This window comes from Staurois parvus, unplaced genomic scaffold (genome assembly GCF_062004578.1).
Source record: "Staurois parvus isolate SC_StPar_1 unplaced genomic scaffold, SC_StPar_1.0 ptg000262l, whole genome shotgun sequence".
NCBI classification, from domain to species: domain Eukaryota; kingdom Metazoa; phylum Chordata; class Amphibia; order Anura; family Ranidae; genus Staurois; species Staurois parvus.
The window spans coordinates 8,297,237-8,312,943 of NW_028318058.1; the positions used below are offsets into that span (position 1 = coordinate 8,297,237).

At 41.0% G+C, this 15,707-nt stretch overlaps 1 protein-coding gene across 2 annotated transcripts in view; it reads left to right on the plus strand.

Moving 5' to 3' along the window:
• The first annotated feature begins 666 nt into the window (after nucleotides 1–666).
• Nucleotides 667–15,707, plus strand: part of SLC5A7 (solute carrier family 5 member 7) — a 77,462-nt gene continuing 62,421 nt past the window's right edge. Inside the window, exons 1-3 of one of the 2 annotated variants that reach the window (XM_089681276.1) lie at nucleotides 667–1,065; nucleotides 2,520–2,776; nucleotides 4,523–4,636. In XM_089681276.1, the coding sequence (XP_089537402.1) occupies nucleotides 2,599–2,776; nucleotides 4,523–4,636 (292 nt within the window). In that variant the 5' untranslated portion in view covers nucleotides 667–1,065; nucleotides 2,520–2,598. Of the gene's footprint in view, nucleotides 1,066–1,616; nucleotides 1,873–2,519; nucleotides 2,777–4,522; nucleotides 4,637–15,707 lie in introns of those variants that run through there. The other variant, XM_089681277.1, reaches the window with a different exon arrangement.

Sequence of the window (15,707 nt, forward strand, 5' to 3'; positions counted from 1 at the left end):
AAAATATGTACACATTTATACCTGCTGATAAAAGTTTGTCATGTAAAATTCTGAATATTCACAAAAAACTGCAATGAAAATGGATTGTACACATTTTGTGTAAAGTTAGTGTGTAAAATTTTTAATGCAAAAAACATTCAGTGGTATTTATAGATTGATGAAACCTATGCACAAATGAGTTTTCACCAGATTGTGTAAGTTTAGTCATGCCTTAATCTTATTTTTTTTATCAAGATCTGGCATGTACTATCAATCCACTAATGTCCCTTTTTTAATTTATCCATAGACAAATGAATGCATGAAGCATATCCTGGATGAAATGAAAAAAAAAAATTGACTCCAAATAGGACAATTTTCTAATGGCAAGGGCGTGTTAACACTTTTTCATAGCTAAGTTAATAAGTGACATCTCCCAGTTTGTACATGGCAGTTCTGGCTACAAGATGTGTTGATCTTTTCCTCCAGTTCATTTTATTACAGCATGCAATCAATCAGTCACTTGTATAAAGCAGCTGAGTCTCAAAAGTGCATCCACAGAAGAACCATTCAGAGAAGATCGTCCGCTTATCAATCAGTCAAATGACACAAGAGGTGGGGAGATTCTGCAGTGCGTCATCTACAGAAGATAAATTAAAAGTCATGCAGGAGTGGATGTACATTTCCTGAGGTGTGCCAGAGTTATTTTAAGCTTATGACGATGTTCTTCTCTATTTTCATCAGATCGTTTTTTATTTTCACAGCCCCTGTCCTCCATACACCCCTTCCCCCATAACTCTTAATTTATTCCACTGCAATTCCATATAGCACCTTCTGACGTCCATTATGGATGCTCTGACGAAGGTCCAGCTTTAAAAGAAATTTATTTTAATAAAACCAAGATCATTGAAGGCGAGTTCCAGTTATCAGTAGCATGTTCAGTAAGCTAAAACAAAGATGGTAATCTTTATCTAAGGGCTCTCTACTATTCACCAAAAGGTGAAGTAAGGACTTTGGGAAAGGTCAAGAAGATACCCAAGACCAAGAATCATTTTGCTGGAAGAACAGTTGTATGTCAAAGCGCCACAGGTAAGAAGGCAGAATTGGACAATTCTTTCATAGTGGGAGTGACTCGGTTCATGCCTATTATGCAACATTTTGCTAGTAAGTAGTAACTGACTGGAGATATATATATATATATATATATATATATATATATCACCTTAGATTTATGCCCCTTGAGGGTTAGGGACTGATGTGAATGTACAATATGTATGCAAAGCGCTGCGTAAATTGACGGCGCTATAGAAGTACCTGAAATATATATATATATATATAAAACCATGTAAGACATGGGATACCTTGGGTCATATGACTTAGCCTGTTTCTATTGTGAGGCGGATAGACTATTCTTATTCTAGCCTTCCACCCCCTTAATTAACTAGATGCTTTGATTAAGTGACTTTCACTTAAGTGAACAGCACCCAGGACAGTTCTAATGCCATAACCCAATCAGCACAACAATGATGCTGACTTTAAGCATTCCCTTAAGGATTTTAAAAACATTTAATGCTGCATTTATGCATGTTCATCTTCTGCATTTATAAGATAAAAACAGAAAAGATTGCATTTTTGCTCTGGGCCCTTGACAGCATGAGTTGACAGAGTGAAGCTGACTGCAGCTCATAGGGGGTGGATTTCTTGCTTTACTTCACTGAGAAGTGGATTGTGGAGCAGAGAAGCAGCAGGGGGATTGTGCGCTTGCCTGTGAAGCAGGGTGTGTACAATGAGAGGGAGAGCAGGAAAATAGCACAGCCTGTGACTCTGAGCCTGCAGGTGGATGATGCTGCTTTCAAGAGCCCTTTAACCAACTGTGTGAGCTAATCTATGTGTGATGTAAGTACTCTACCAATGCATCATTTACTGTTTTTCTCTTCATTTCTCTCATCTTTTGAGTAAAGCGATAGGTTAAACTTTTATTGTTGGTATATAAAACAATCTAAACAGGAAAGCAAATTAGTAAGCTATTCCAGGATGATAATACTCATATATTTGAAATGTTATATTAACTCTGAGCAGCACTATAAGGATTTTGAATGATCCTTATAATGTTAGACACTGATCATACAAAATGATCATTGTAAATTCTAGTCTTTGATAAAACAAAATCCTTCGTCAAAGGAATAGACAGAAAGAAACAAGTACAGAGTGGAAAGAGAATAATCATACAGTTACACTAATGTGTTTATATGGAATGATAAATACATAAAACAGCTTGTCCAATTCATTTGAATGAAGTGATATGCAAACCACAGTTGAAATATTGCTCCCTGCTGATACACACTATCAAAGGGAATAGGATTTCTTTTGCTTGTGAATGAATGACAGAAAAAAAAATCACATCAATCAAGCAGAGCATTTGTTTACAGGTCTCCGGCTACAGGTGACTGACTTGTTGATATTCATCAGTGACTTTTCAGCAAAGCAAAGAAAGGAACAAATTTCTTTCAAGTGGGTGATATCTGTGCTTTTTTCGTTCACAGTTCTACATGTGTGGAGGACGAATGAACTGCACCTTCTCAGAGTTATTAATGAAATAGCCAGACAAGGCTCTGGAAGAAGATGGCTTTCCACGTGGAGGGGCTGGTTGCTATAATCTTGTTTTATTTGGCTATTCTGTTTGTCGGTATCTGGGCTGCCTGGAGAACTAAGAACTCTCGTGGGGATGGAGATCCTCGAGAAGGGATTATTGTGGGTGGCAGAGACATTGGATTGCTCGTTGGTGCTTTTACTATGACTGGTAAGAAAACATTCCTTGACTTAAACTTGTTACATGCTCTGTACATAACTTACCATCAGGTGAGGTATTAACTAACTCTGGCTCTTAGAAATACAAATTTTTGTGTCTGAATATTAAGAACACAATTTACTAAAGAGCCATTATTTTTTTGCAAATCCAGCAAATAAATATTTGTTCAGCTGGTCAATGGAGACATCAAATCAAAGACATATAAAAAAAAGAAATACCTCATTAATTGGTTGGTTGTTTGCAAGGAACAATGGAGTGCTGTGCCAGTGTAAAAATTAAATAAATGGCTTCCTAAAAGCGGGGCATGCATTATAAGGATGAGATGACTACCAAATAAAAAAAAATTATAATATACTAAACAGACAATCTAAAAAATATATATATATATTTATATATATACACACACACACTCACTGGCCAGCCTTTCCCAATCAACATGTCATGACACCAGGCTGTCTGGGTTCATCAGCAGTGCCAGCAAACAACAGCACCCTGGATGATGGTATAACATTTACAGTATATGTGTGGAGACACTTATTTTGTGTCGCCACATATACACTCACCGGCCACTTTATTAGGTACACTTGTTCAATTGCTTGGTAACATAAATTGCAAATCAGCCAATCACATGGCAGCAACTCAATGCATTTAGGCATGTAGACTTGGTGAAGGCGATTTGCTGAAGTTCAAACCGGGCATTAGAATGGGGAAGAAAGGGGATTTAAGCGACGTGGCATGGTTGTTGGTGCCAGACAGGCTGGTGTGAGTATTTCAAAAATTGCTGATCTATTGGGATTTTCACGCACAACCATCTCTAGGGTTTACAGAGAATGGTCCGAAAAAGAGAGAATATCTAGTGAGTGACAGTTGTGTGGATGAAAATGCCTTCTTGATATCAGAGGTTAGAGGAGAATATGAACAGAGGGATATTCCAGAAACTGGTTGTGTATACGATTGTTTGTCACTTTATGTGTTTGTCTGTGTGTTTTAGTGTGTTGCACTTTAAATCTTTGTGTGTGCCTTTGTGTTTTAGTGTTTCACTGTGCATGTATGTTACTATGTCTACATAGGATGATGTGAGTCTGTGCATGTTTCTATGTTAGTATGTGGTACTATGGGGTTTATTTTCTAAAGCAGTAGAGTGCAAAATCAGGCTCGCTTCCAGGTTTTATTGTCAAAGCTTAATTGAACAAACTGAGGTTAGAAGATGATTGGTTTCTATGCAGAAGTGAGTCTGATTTTGCACTCTCCAGCTTTAACAAATAAACCCCTGTGTGTATGTTTTGCCTTTACAGACATTTAAAATATTTTTGTCAACTATCTTTAGTAAATTAAATGAATATCCTGCAAATATTTGCTCAAGTGACAACAGTGGCATAATTAATGAAAAGCTAATGGTGTCTGTTTTTGTTGTGCCAGTGTTAAGACTTGCTTAATTTTTAATAGATAGTTATATAGTTACAGTGCAAGTAATGTATTAAAATATATTACATACCTGTTGCTTTTAAGTTAGTGATGTTAAAGTATTGCTCTCTTCAGAAATGAATGACTATATTCAATAATCAGCTATATGTTGTCATTTTGCATACTGGCATTAAACATCCAACTAAAAAAAGATTTTCTGTCTAAAAAAAACTTTGTACTTGTCTGTTACTTTTTATGCTATCACATTTCAGATGATTGCATAATTGTGTTTAAGGATATATGATTCAACTTATATCTAATCTCTTTAATTAGCAACATGGGTTGGTGGAGGCTATATCAATGGAACAGCAGAAGCCGTGTATGTGTCAGGCTATGGGTTGGCTTGGGCTCAAGCACCAATTGGCTATTCCCTCAGCCTCATTGTAGGTAAGTCACAATCAAATTACATGTATTGATATTTGTCTCAGTCAAAACTTGCAGTGGTTAGCCTCAAATTAGATAAGAGCTCAGGAATACAAATACCAGAGATATGGGAAGGTTAATGCATGGATAATTTAATAAGGAGACATATCTAATCTAAGCTCCACTGAGACATTGCATTTAAATAATCTCTTTAAGCATCTAAGGCGGTGTCCTGCATTATTTCAGCTCTGATAAGTTATATATAAGATTATGCAGTGCCATGCCATGAGAAGATGAATGTCTAATAAATGATTATTTAAGATAGACTCAGACAATTGGTTTATCTTGACTGAAGAGCAGGAGACATAAATGCACCCAATAAAGTGCAATTATGTCATAGAGAATGGGCATACTGCAGCATGATGAAGCATGCGGCACTCTATGTAGAATTAATGCTGCCTAGGCATATAGTAAAACATTCTGCAGACTCCACCCATTTCTTAGTGTTCATCATAGATAATTATTAAACCAGAATGTGTTCCAGTATTTGATGCAGAACACCTTGTATGCTGTCATTCCACTGCATTAACCATTCTTCAAAAGTTTGAAGAGAAAGAATACGTTTCAACATGTTATTTGAAATACAGGGAGTCTAATGACTCTTCCAAGAACTGTATGTAGAGATAATGCTGCCTAGACATATAGTAAAACATTCTGAAGACTCCACCCATTTCTTAGTGTCCATCATAGATCATTATTAAACCAAAATGTGTTCCAGTATTTGATGCAGAACACCTTGTATGCTGTCATTCCACTGCATTAACCATTCTTCAAAAGTTTGAAGAGAAAGAATACGTTTCAATTTGTTATTTGAAATACAGGGAGTCTAATGACTCTTCCAAGAACTGTATGTAGAGATAATGCTGCCTAGGCATATAGTAAAACATTCTGCAGACTCCACCCTTTTCTTAGTGTCCATCATAGATCTATATTTAAGGCGGAATGTTTTCCAGTATTTGATGCAAAACACCTTGTATGCTGTCATTCCACTGCATTAACCATACTACAAAAGCTTGAAGAGAATGAATACATTTCAATTTGTTACTTGATATACAGGGAGCCTAATGACTCTTCCAAGCACTGTATGTAGAGATAATGCTGCCTAGGCATATAGTAAAACATTCTGCAGACTCCACCCTTTTCTTAGTGTCCATCATAAATAATCATTAAACCAGAATGTGTTCCAGTATTTGACACAGAACACCTTGTATGCTGTCATTCCACTGCATTAACCATTCTTCAAAAGCTTGAAGAAAAAGAATAAATTTCAATTTGTTACTTGAAATAAAGGGAGTTTAATGACTCTTCCAAGCAGCTCAGGCAGACCCTTCCTCTTCAGCTCTTGTGCTAGGTGTACCCAGGGGCGGACTGACAACTCATGGGGCCCCTGGGCAATAGGGGATTATGGGGCCCCTGTGTCATTGCCCACACTCAAAGCACGCCCAAAAAAGCCTATAAAAAAGGTACCAGGGGCATGTCATGGGGCCCCCTACTGACCCCGGGCCCTCGGGCAGTGCCCAAGTGCTCAAATGGTCAGTCTGCCCCTGGATGTACCCTTAAAGTGTATTTACACCTTTGCACTCAAATCTGCAAAAACTATTATATATTTGTTATGTATTCCCATTTACACAGCATACCCAAAAATAATTAAGAATAATATATTTTTTTTGGAGCAGGCATAGCACTCTAGAGACCACTGTTATTGCTCAGAATAACATTCAATGTGCAATTAGGGGATATATTTTAGAGACAGGTTTTTTTTAAGACTGCCTTAACATACAATGCACCACTCAAGCATTCAACATCTTTAACCTTTTGTTAGAACAGTGTGCACATCTAATGTACAATTGATCATGAAAGGGGATGAGCCAAAGTGCCCTGGGTTCAATTCAGTCAGGCTTTGGTGAACTTCAAAGAGGTTTGGACGTCGAACCCAAACCTCAGTGAAATCAATGGGAACCAAATTGTCAAATTAAACATGATAATCTCATCGGTAAATAGTCAAGGGGGTGTCAAAAACTAGCACAGGGGTGGGCACTGCCCTGGGGAAATTGCACCATTGCAAATAGATGTAAAAAATGTCATTTTGCCAGGAGCAGTGATTTTTTTTTAATGCCAAATTTTTTTTAAATAACATGCCTGGGGGGTGCCCTAATTCTGTCTGTGGAGGGGTGCAGGCAGTTCTGCAGCAGCACTGACATTTTCAAAGGAAAATCATTTTTGGAAAATTACATTTTATTGGTGGCTTAATAAAGAAAAAAAAAGGTAATGGTTTTTTTTTTGGGGGGGGGGGGCTTTGAAGGGGTCTGTGTGCTATTTTTTTCTTTGTAAATTTCATTTTTGCTTTAGCACATCTTACAGCAAGGATGAAAAAAAAACACTTCCAGACCGGTATGGAAAAAAAAAGTGTGAGGGCCTTCTAAAAATCCATACCAGACCTTTAATCTGAGCATGCAGCTGTCTTCCCATTCCTAAAACCATGTCAGCCCACATACCCTCAACATGCCCCCAACATGGAAGATGCCTGGTTGATGAAGACAAGGTCCTCTCCCATGTGGCATCTTTAGGCAATGATGTAACCTCTATGATTCCCGCCCATTCGCTTACGTGGCTGGGGATTCCCCGCCATTTAAGGAAATTGGGCTGGGCAAAGTCAGGAGTTGGTAAAGACGCAGCACGTGCAAGCAGCTACTGGTTCCTTAGCAACCATTCACAGCCAGAAATTGTCATGTTCATTAATGCCGAACACCATAACAGTTACTTTTGTTTGGACCAAACACTGAGTTTATCCCTAATCATGAACATTTGCAAAAACAATACAGGCCAGGGTAATTAGGGTAGATATAATTCCCGAGCCCCCTCCTTAACATTACACAGATGGGAAAAGCCTAGGTAGGATTTTGCATTCAGTAAAAAGGTAAACACCATTTAAATTTTATTTAGGTTATTCTATGTGAATGGGAATATGTAAGAAATAATGTAGGTGTTATCCCAATTTTTTGTGTAGCTCCCTTTCATTGTAAAGAACTAGGCACTCATCAAGAGTTGCTATAACTGCAGTCCTAAAATTACATATAGATGGATAAATCTAATTTTGGGATTATGTAAAGAGAATCTGTCTTCAAAAACTATGACAATTATAAAGTGCACTCACCTAGAGGTGTCTGCACTCTCCTGCAGCAGCTTTCCAAACACTCATTATCACAGCCAGATCTGTCAACGCCAAAACTTGCCCCCCCCCCCCCTTCCTGCCTCCTACACATTTCTATTGGCCAGTAAGGCTGCCCATCATAGTGATGGGTCAGAAGGGATGTGGTGGGCTTATCAGCTCTGAGTCTCAGAGTTTTGTCTGTCAGGGGGTCACTTTCTGAATGGCAGTTGGAGTGAGAGGTGCTACTACTGATGTGAATACAGCACCCCTTTGGAATCCAACAGAGAGGTGCTACTACTGATGTGAATACAGCACCCCTTTGGAATCCAACAGAGAGGTGCTACTACTGATGTGAATACAGCACCCCTTTGGAATCCAACAGTTATATGGTTAACTCTCTAGGTTGTCTTATAGTCCTACAGGCTTATATGGAATTTTACTGTCTAACTACTTAGGAGTGTTGCTCTCACTCCCTATGCATGGCCCTGGAAACTTTGGGCCGTTTCCTCTCCATTTTGGTACTATCTGTTGCCCTCCGCGCTTACTGACATATCTATGAAACTATATTACTGGACTTGGATTCTGTCCCCCCTTGTCATTGGGGTTCTTCTTTTTGGATTTCAGCCATTTTCAACTGCGTCCTTTGAACCCCTAAAGAAGCTACAGTGCGATTTGCGTCTGAACTTTGCACCCCCTTCTAAAGATTGTTACATTGTGTGGTCTGTCTTAATATTTCTAATACCATCATGTTATGTATTATATAAGGAGGGGTAGTGCTTTCTGGGGGGCTTTGCTGTTAATTATGAAAAAGAAAAGTTTTTTTTAGTCCTGTGTGGACTCGCTGTTTTACTGTGCTACCCCAATCAATGTTAATTAATTTTGTAATAAAATGTAATGATTTTATTCCAATTAGTTGTTGAATTTGTTCTGAGAGAAGGTATCAGCACCATTAATATCCCATTTTCTTTTGTCTTTTTTTGACTGGTTTTGTCTGTCAGAACTGACAGAGATTTGGCTGTAACAGGACAATTTGGGAGGCTGCTGTTGGTAGGTGTCTATATTCAGTGCCCATGGCAGTTTTCTATCTTCTTTTAATGGCAGTCAAACATTCTGTTTGTTGGTATACAACTGGGTTACCATACATGATAAAGTGCTAAACCATGATATGCACAGCCTTTCTGTTCATATATTTCAGAACCTCTAATTGACGTCTTCTGGAATCACAAGCATTCAATGATGTTTTGAAAAATATTGAGTATCTAACATTTTAGTGTCCAAAAAAGAATATACTGAATCATAAATAACAGTAAATAATACACTGAAAAAGTATTTGTATGATAAATCACCAAATAGCTTGTAGAAATGCTGTTAACCATTCATCTTTATTATGAAACATGACTTATGCTACACTCAAATTACCAAATTACTAGCCAGCAGCCTACGCATTAGAATATGAGATTCTAGAGGGTCTGCAAATTACATTATTTCCTGTCTTTACTATAAAATTAAACTTCGAAACCAGAGTAGAATCATCCACAAGGCGACAAGTTACAGGCTTCATGCACCACAATAAACCAGGAAATAGCGCATGCAGCCTGCCTGTGATTTTACAAAAGAGAATGCACTTGCACGCTATGCAAGTACAGATGATGCAAATGGTGTCTGTTCTGTGTGTCTATTGCAATCCCTATCAGAGTCAATCCATGAGGGTGGGAGGAGCAAAGCTTCTACCTTTCTGCCCAATTCTGCCTTAATCCATCCCTGTTAGAAAGTCAGAGGCACAGAGAGGAGTCATCTGTTTTTGTGCAAAACTTTGCAATACTCAACGGCTGTGAGGGTGAAGTTTAGGATTTGGTATGTTAAAAGGCACGGGTCTAACTTTGATAGTGTAACCATTCTGCTTGAAGACTTTTGGCTAAAGCGGTCACTTTTCTCTAAAGTTTCAGTATGCCTGGCCCTCAGTTGCAAAAAGTATGGGTCAATAATCCACTCTCTATCTAGAGACAGGATCTGACATTTTTTATGGTCTTCAGCAAACTGATCATTGTGGACTAAGGGCCATTGTGGACCCTGAAGAGGCAATATAAATGGGTCCTGCACACAAATCTTTACAGAGCATAAAGTTTGTGCAGTGATTTACTAGTGCTTTTTGTCTGCTTTTAGATCTTTGTGCTCCTTATTTACATTCATAAACAGCTTTAAGAATACAAATTAAATGAAGCCATAGTCTATTCTATTGGCTATGAAAGCAAAACTCCTGGCAAGCAGATATACTTTATATACAGTTGAAAAGTACTGGCAGTCTTGTGATTTACACTGACTTACATCTTGCACAGACAGAAATGTGACATGTACAGGTGAAACTCGAAAAATTAGAATATCATGCAAAAGTTCATTTATTTCAGTAATGCAACTTAAAAGGTGAAACTAATATATGAGATAGACTCATTACATGCAAAGCAAGATAGTTGTTAATTTTTTGAGTTTCACCTGTAGTTCCTAATTCCATTTCACCCTTCTTTGTGACTTGTCAGTTTCCTCATTGGTCAGTGATTCAGCATCATCACCTCTATCCAGTTAGCATGGTGCTGACCTAGTATACAATAAAGCTAAGCAGGGAAACAGTAAAGCAGATACAGAACGCTGTAATGCTAAACATAGAGGTAACAGTGATCTTACTGATTGATAGAGATTGTGTATCACATAAACATATTTCATTTTTTAAGGATGAAGGCTTAAACAAACCTTAAAGCAGAGCTCCACCCAAAAGGGGAAGTTCCACTTTAAGGACTGCTCCCCTGCTCCCCATTAAGGATTGGCACCTTTGGTGGGCGGGGGGAGAGCTGGTACCCGAATTTGACAGGTACCCGCTCCCACTTCCGCTCCGATCACCTAGGCGGCTGGAAGCGGAAGATGTCCTCCCTCCCTCCCTGTAGTCTTTTGGGACATGTGACAGGTCCCAGAAGACTACAGGACTATTCATGAAGCGCAGCGCTACTCGCACATGAACAACTCGCTCTTGTGCAGTGGGTGCCCGGCTGTGAAGCCGCAAGCTATCACAGCCGGGTGCCCACTTTGAAGATGCCGGCCTCCTGGAATACAGGACGGCCAGTGAAACGGGCTGCGGGGGACACACCGCAGGACCGAGGGACCGGTAAGTGGATGATTTTTAAAAGTCAGCAGTTACAGTTTTTGTAGCTGCTGACTTTTATTTTTTGACAGGGTGAGTGGAACTCCGTTTTAACACTTGAATTCAGTTTTGTAACTTTGGCATGTATTGGAAAAGCTGTACATGTCTTTGCAATCAATTAGTGTATCTAAGTGAATTTATTCTTGTTTTTTTTTTCAGGACAACTTGGGCCTTAATTTGATGATAAATGGTAATGGATATTTCCGGCTTTTTTATTATCAAAGGAAAACTGACCCAAAATAGTAAAACAATGTTTTTTAAATTTAAAGTGTAACTAAAGACAAAACGTTGGGGTGCATGCACGACCAGGGAAGATAAAGGTCGCATCTCCCTGAAGCTCCGTACATCCCCGGCTTTATCGACTCACCCACGGTGCAACGTCAGCCTCCAGGCATCTCTGGGTGAGTCACATCAGCCCCGCACCCGACCTGGCACATAAGGGGAGAAATAATGGGGAAGATCAGGAGCTGGAAGCCCCCTTCCCCACCGCCACATGACCCGCGGCCCTCCCCGCTGCAGCGGTTCCTCAATAGGCTGCAATCCCCGGCCTCAATTACGGCCGCGACCCCTGAGCTCCGGACCCCCAGCAGCGGCCAGAGGTACTGCAGCTCCATCCCACACTGTGCACCCAGCATCCCCAACCTCTCTTAACCCCCAGATGGAGGATCCCAAGCCCCTGACACTGGAAGGGGGGGCATTAGAACACCCTTCACTGAGTCATCCTCCCTCCGCTCCTTCCACTCCGCATGTATCACCTTCTCTCACGATATCTGAGTTGGAGGAAAAATTAAGTATTTTTATGCAACATTACCACCTCTATATCCGCTGAAGTGGGCAAATTGGCTTTGGATCTTAGAGGGGAAATAGCCCAGATCGGTGAACGTGCAAATCAATTGGAGAATAAATTTGATGAATTGGTGCAATACGTCCATGTCTTAGAAGAAGATAACGCGTATCTGAAGCACACTGTGTAACAAATCCAGCTCCAACAAGAAGATTTAGAAAACAGGGAACGCCGGCAGAACATCCGTATTCGCGGTATGTCTGATCTATTGCCGATTCCCAACTCCACTGACATCTCTTGTCCTTCACCGAAACTGCCCCCATGGTTCCAGAAGCAGACTGGTGCCTGGAGAGGGCCCACTGATCACTAGGCCCTAGACCTGCTGACGACACCAGACCATGCGACGTCATTGTCCTCTTTAATTTTTTGAAAGCGAAGAAGCCTTGTTAGCCTCCGTATGCAACAAGTCCTCCTTGGAATTTAAAGGGGACAGGCTCCAGTTCTTTTGTGATCTCTCTCCGATTACCCTGGCCAGCGGGCGCTGAAGCCAATCACCACATATCTTCAACATCACCATGTCCCCTATCGCTGAGGTTTTCCCTTCAAGCTGGTCATCTCCAAAGATAATTCCCAAGTTATCCTACGTGATCTTTTAGAGGCGGAGTCCTTTCTGAAGCAATTGGGACTACCTCCTTTATCAGAACACGCCTCCTCATTACCGCCTACCCCATCTCGCCCTTCCGTTACCCACAACAAGATTTGGACACCAGTTCATCTTTCACGTACTCCACAACGTCCTCGTCCTCCTCATTCCAGCAATGAGCCTACCCGATGCTCTTCTAGGGTGTTCTCCTGTGGATACTTTGGGGTTGTCCCTTCCTTCCCCCTTGTGATGGCCTTACGACTTCTGTCATATAATGTTAAAGGCCTTAACTTGTTCAGAAATGATGGATGGCTTTGAAGGAATTCCGATCCTCAGGAGCAGACATTATTTTTATTCAGGAGACCCATTTTAAATCAACTGGCTCCTTTCGTTTTGCCTCAAGGTTTTTTTTCCCAATCCTACCCGGCCTTTGATCCGTCTGGGAAGGCTGGAGTGGCAATTCTGATTCAGACACATTGCTTCCTTCGGGTCGTTTCCTCCAGGGTCGATCATCACGGTCGCTTCATTATTTTAGAATCCATGCTTGGTGACACCTGCCTTTTTTTGTTGAATCTATATGCCCTGAACTCAGGTCAGTTACAGTTTCTTACACAAACCCTCACCAAATTTGGTTCCTTCTCTACTCCACACATGATTATAGGGGGTGACTTTAATGTAATCCTCTCACCACACAAAGACAGGAAGGTTCTCTTCGAGTCCACTCCTTCGAAGCGGCAATGCTCCTCCTCGAAATCCTTTTGCAAATTGATCAGGGAACATCGTCTCTTTGACGCCTGGCAGATTCGGCACCCTCTCCACAAACAATTCACCTTCTACTCCACCCCCCATCGTAGTTATTCCCACCTAGATAATTTTTTTATCTCAGCTCCTCTGCTTCCTCTCCTGGTTTCCTCTGACATCAACCCTATCACATGATCTGACCATGCCTCTTTGACCTTAAACCTGTTATTCCCTAATGTTATGCCAAAGGCAGGCCATTGGCGCCTCAATGAGACCTTTTTAACCACGGGACATCTCTGTGCTGAGCTCTCACAGGGACTTGACATGTACTTCCACCACAATGTAGGCTCTGTACCATCTATCTTGACCGTATGGGAAGCCCACAAGGCAGTATTTCGAGGTCTTTGTATCCTTGTGGGCTGCAAAGTGACCTCTCTTCGAGACCAAATCAAGGCTCTTGATGCCTGTAAGTCCACAGAATCTCTTCTCTGGGTCAAACAGAAATTCTACAAATTCTCTAACAAACCTCACCATATGCTCATCAATAGACTCAAAGCACAATCTCCCTCTACAATGCCAGACCATCTTATCCAGCTGAATGGGGACCCTATTTATGACCCCCATGTAATGGTCTCCTTTTTTGGCTCATATTATGAGTCCCTTTACAACTGTTTGACCCCAGATCTCCATTCTCCCCTCACAGAGACTTCTTTTGATAGGTTTTTTTAACCTTCTACTGTTACCGAAGCTATCGCCTTCTGATATCTCGGCCCTTAACGCTGACATTTCATCTGAAGAACTATTTGATACAGTCAAACATCTCCCCTCACGCAAAACCCTAGGACCAGATGGACTGCCCTACTCTTATTACAAAACCTTCATTGGTATCCTGGCTCCCCATCTTTTCTCTCTTTATCAAGATTTCTTCAAGGGTATTACTCCCCAGGTTAACTTCTCCCGAGCATATATTTCTGTAATTCCCAAACCTGACAAGGATCATTCTATCTTAGATAATTACCATCCTATTGCTCTACTAAACTCTGATTACAAGATCTTTACTAAGATCCTAGCCAATCGGCTGTCCGGGCTTATCTCCAAGCTCATACACAGAGACCAAGTAGGCTTTGTTCCTGCCAGACATGCAGCGGATAATACAAAGAGATCCATTAATCTGGTTGACTTGGTTAACTGGTCTTCTAAACCCACCATTTTATGGAGCTTAGATGCCCAAAAAGCTTCTGACCGCCTCAGCTGGCCTTATATGTTTATGGTCTTGGAGAAGTTTGGCTTCCATGGACCATTCGTGGCAGCTTTAAAAGCTTTCTACTCTTATCCTTCCTCACAGGTCAGACTGGCCTCTTTTCTCTCACCCCCTTTCTAGATGTCGAATGGTACGCGTCAGGGATGCCCACTCTCCCTTCTATTGTTTATCCTCTGCTTGGAACCATTGGCTATTGCAATCCGGTCCCACTTTGACATACAAGGGATATCATCTCATGGCCGTGAGTACAAACTATCCCTATTTGCGGATGATATCCTCCTTACACTCTCGAATCCCCAAATCTCTTCCAGTATTACATAAAATTTTATGTCAGTTCGGGACTCTCTCGGGTTACAAGGTTAATACCTTCAAAACTGAAGCACTCCCTCTTCACATCCCACCAGCTGTCCTCTCGTCCCTCCAAGAATCCTTCCCTTATCGATGGTGCACTCATTCTCTAAAATATGTGGGTACTAGCCTCACTTCCTCCTACAGTTCTATATATGAATCCAATCCCCCCCTATTTATAGCTATCTCTCGCACCTTAAAATTCTGGGATACCTTACCCATATCCTTCCTGGGACTCATCAGCGTCATAAAAATGACTGTACTGCCCAACTCCTGTATTTATTTGCAACTCTCCCCATTCCTGTTCATGTGTCCAAATTACACTCCCTCCAGAAATCTCTTCTATACTTCATTTGGTATAAGAAGCGACATAGAATCTCATGTAGTGTACTACTTTCTCTGCGTTCTAGGGGAGGTCTAGGGGCACCAGATACTGTGACCTATTACTATGCTACTCACCTCCACTTCCTTACATCGTGGTCCACCCACTACCCTCCCAACCTGTGGACTGAGATCGAGTCCTTACAATTGACTCTGACTCATCCTTGTTCTCTCCTCTGGTCGAACTCGGCGGTGGACCTTGCCTCTATCCGTCGTCTCTTCCTTGGCCCCATGCAATTCTCTATGAGTATCTGGCAGAAATATAAGACTAGGTTTGCATTGGCCTCAGATTGCTCCCCACTGACTAATATCCTCTTTAACCCCAACCTTCCAGATACTCTGGCCATGCCCCAGGTGCTCCCTTGGGTCACAGCTAATCTCTTCCAACTAAGCCACTTAGTACATCCTGTGACTCGGAAGTTGCAACCATTCTCATACCTCCATAAAAAAAATCTACCTTGACAACATTTAAATATCTACCTCCAGATACGCCACTTTTTCTCTACCATGTCCCCCACATTGACTCTTGGTAAACC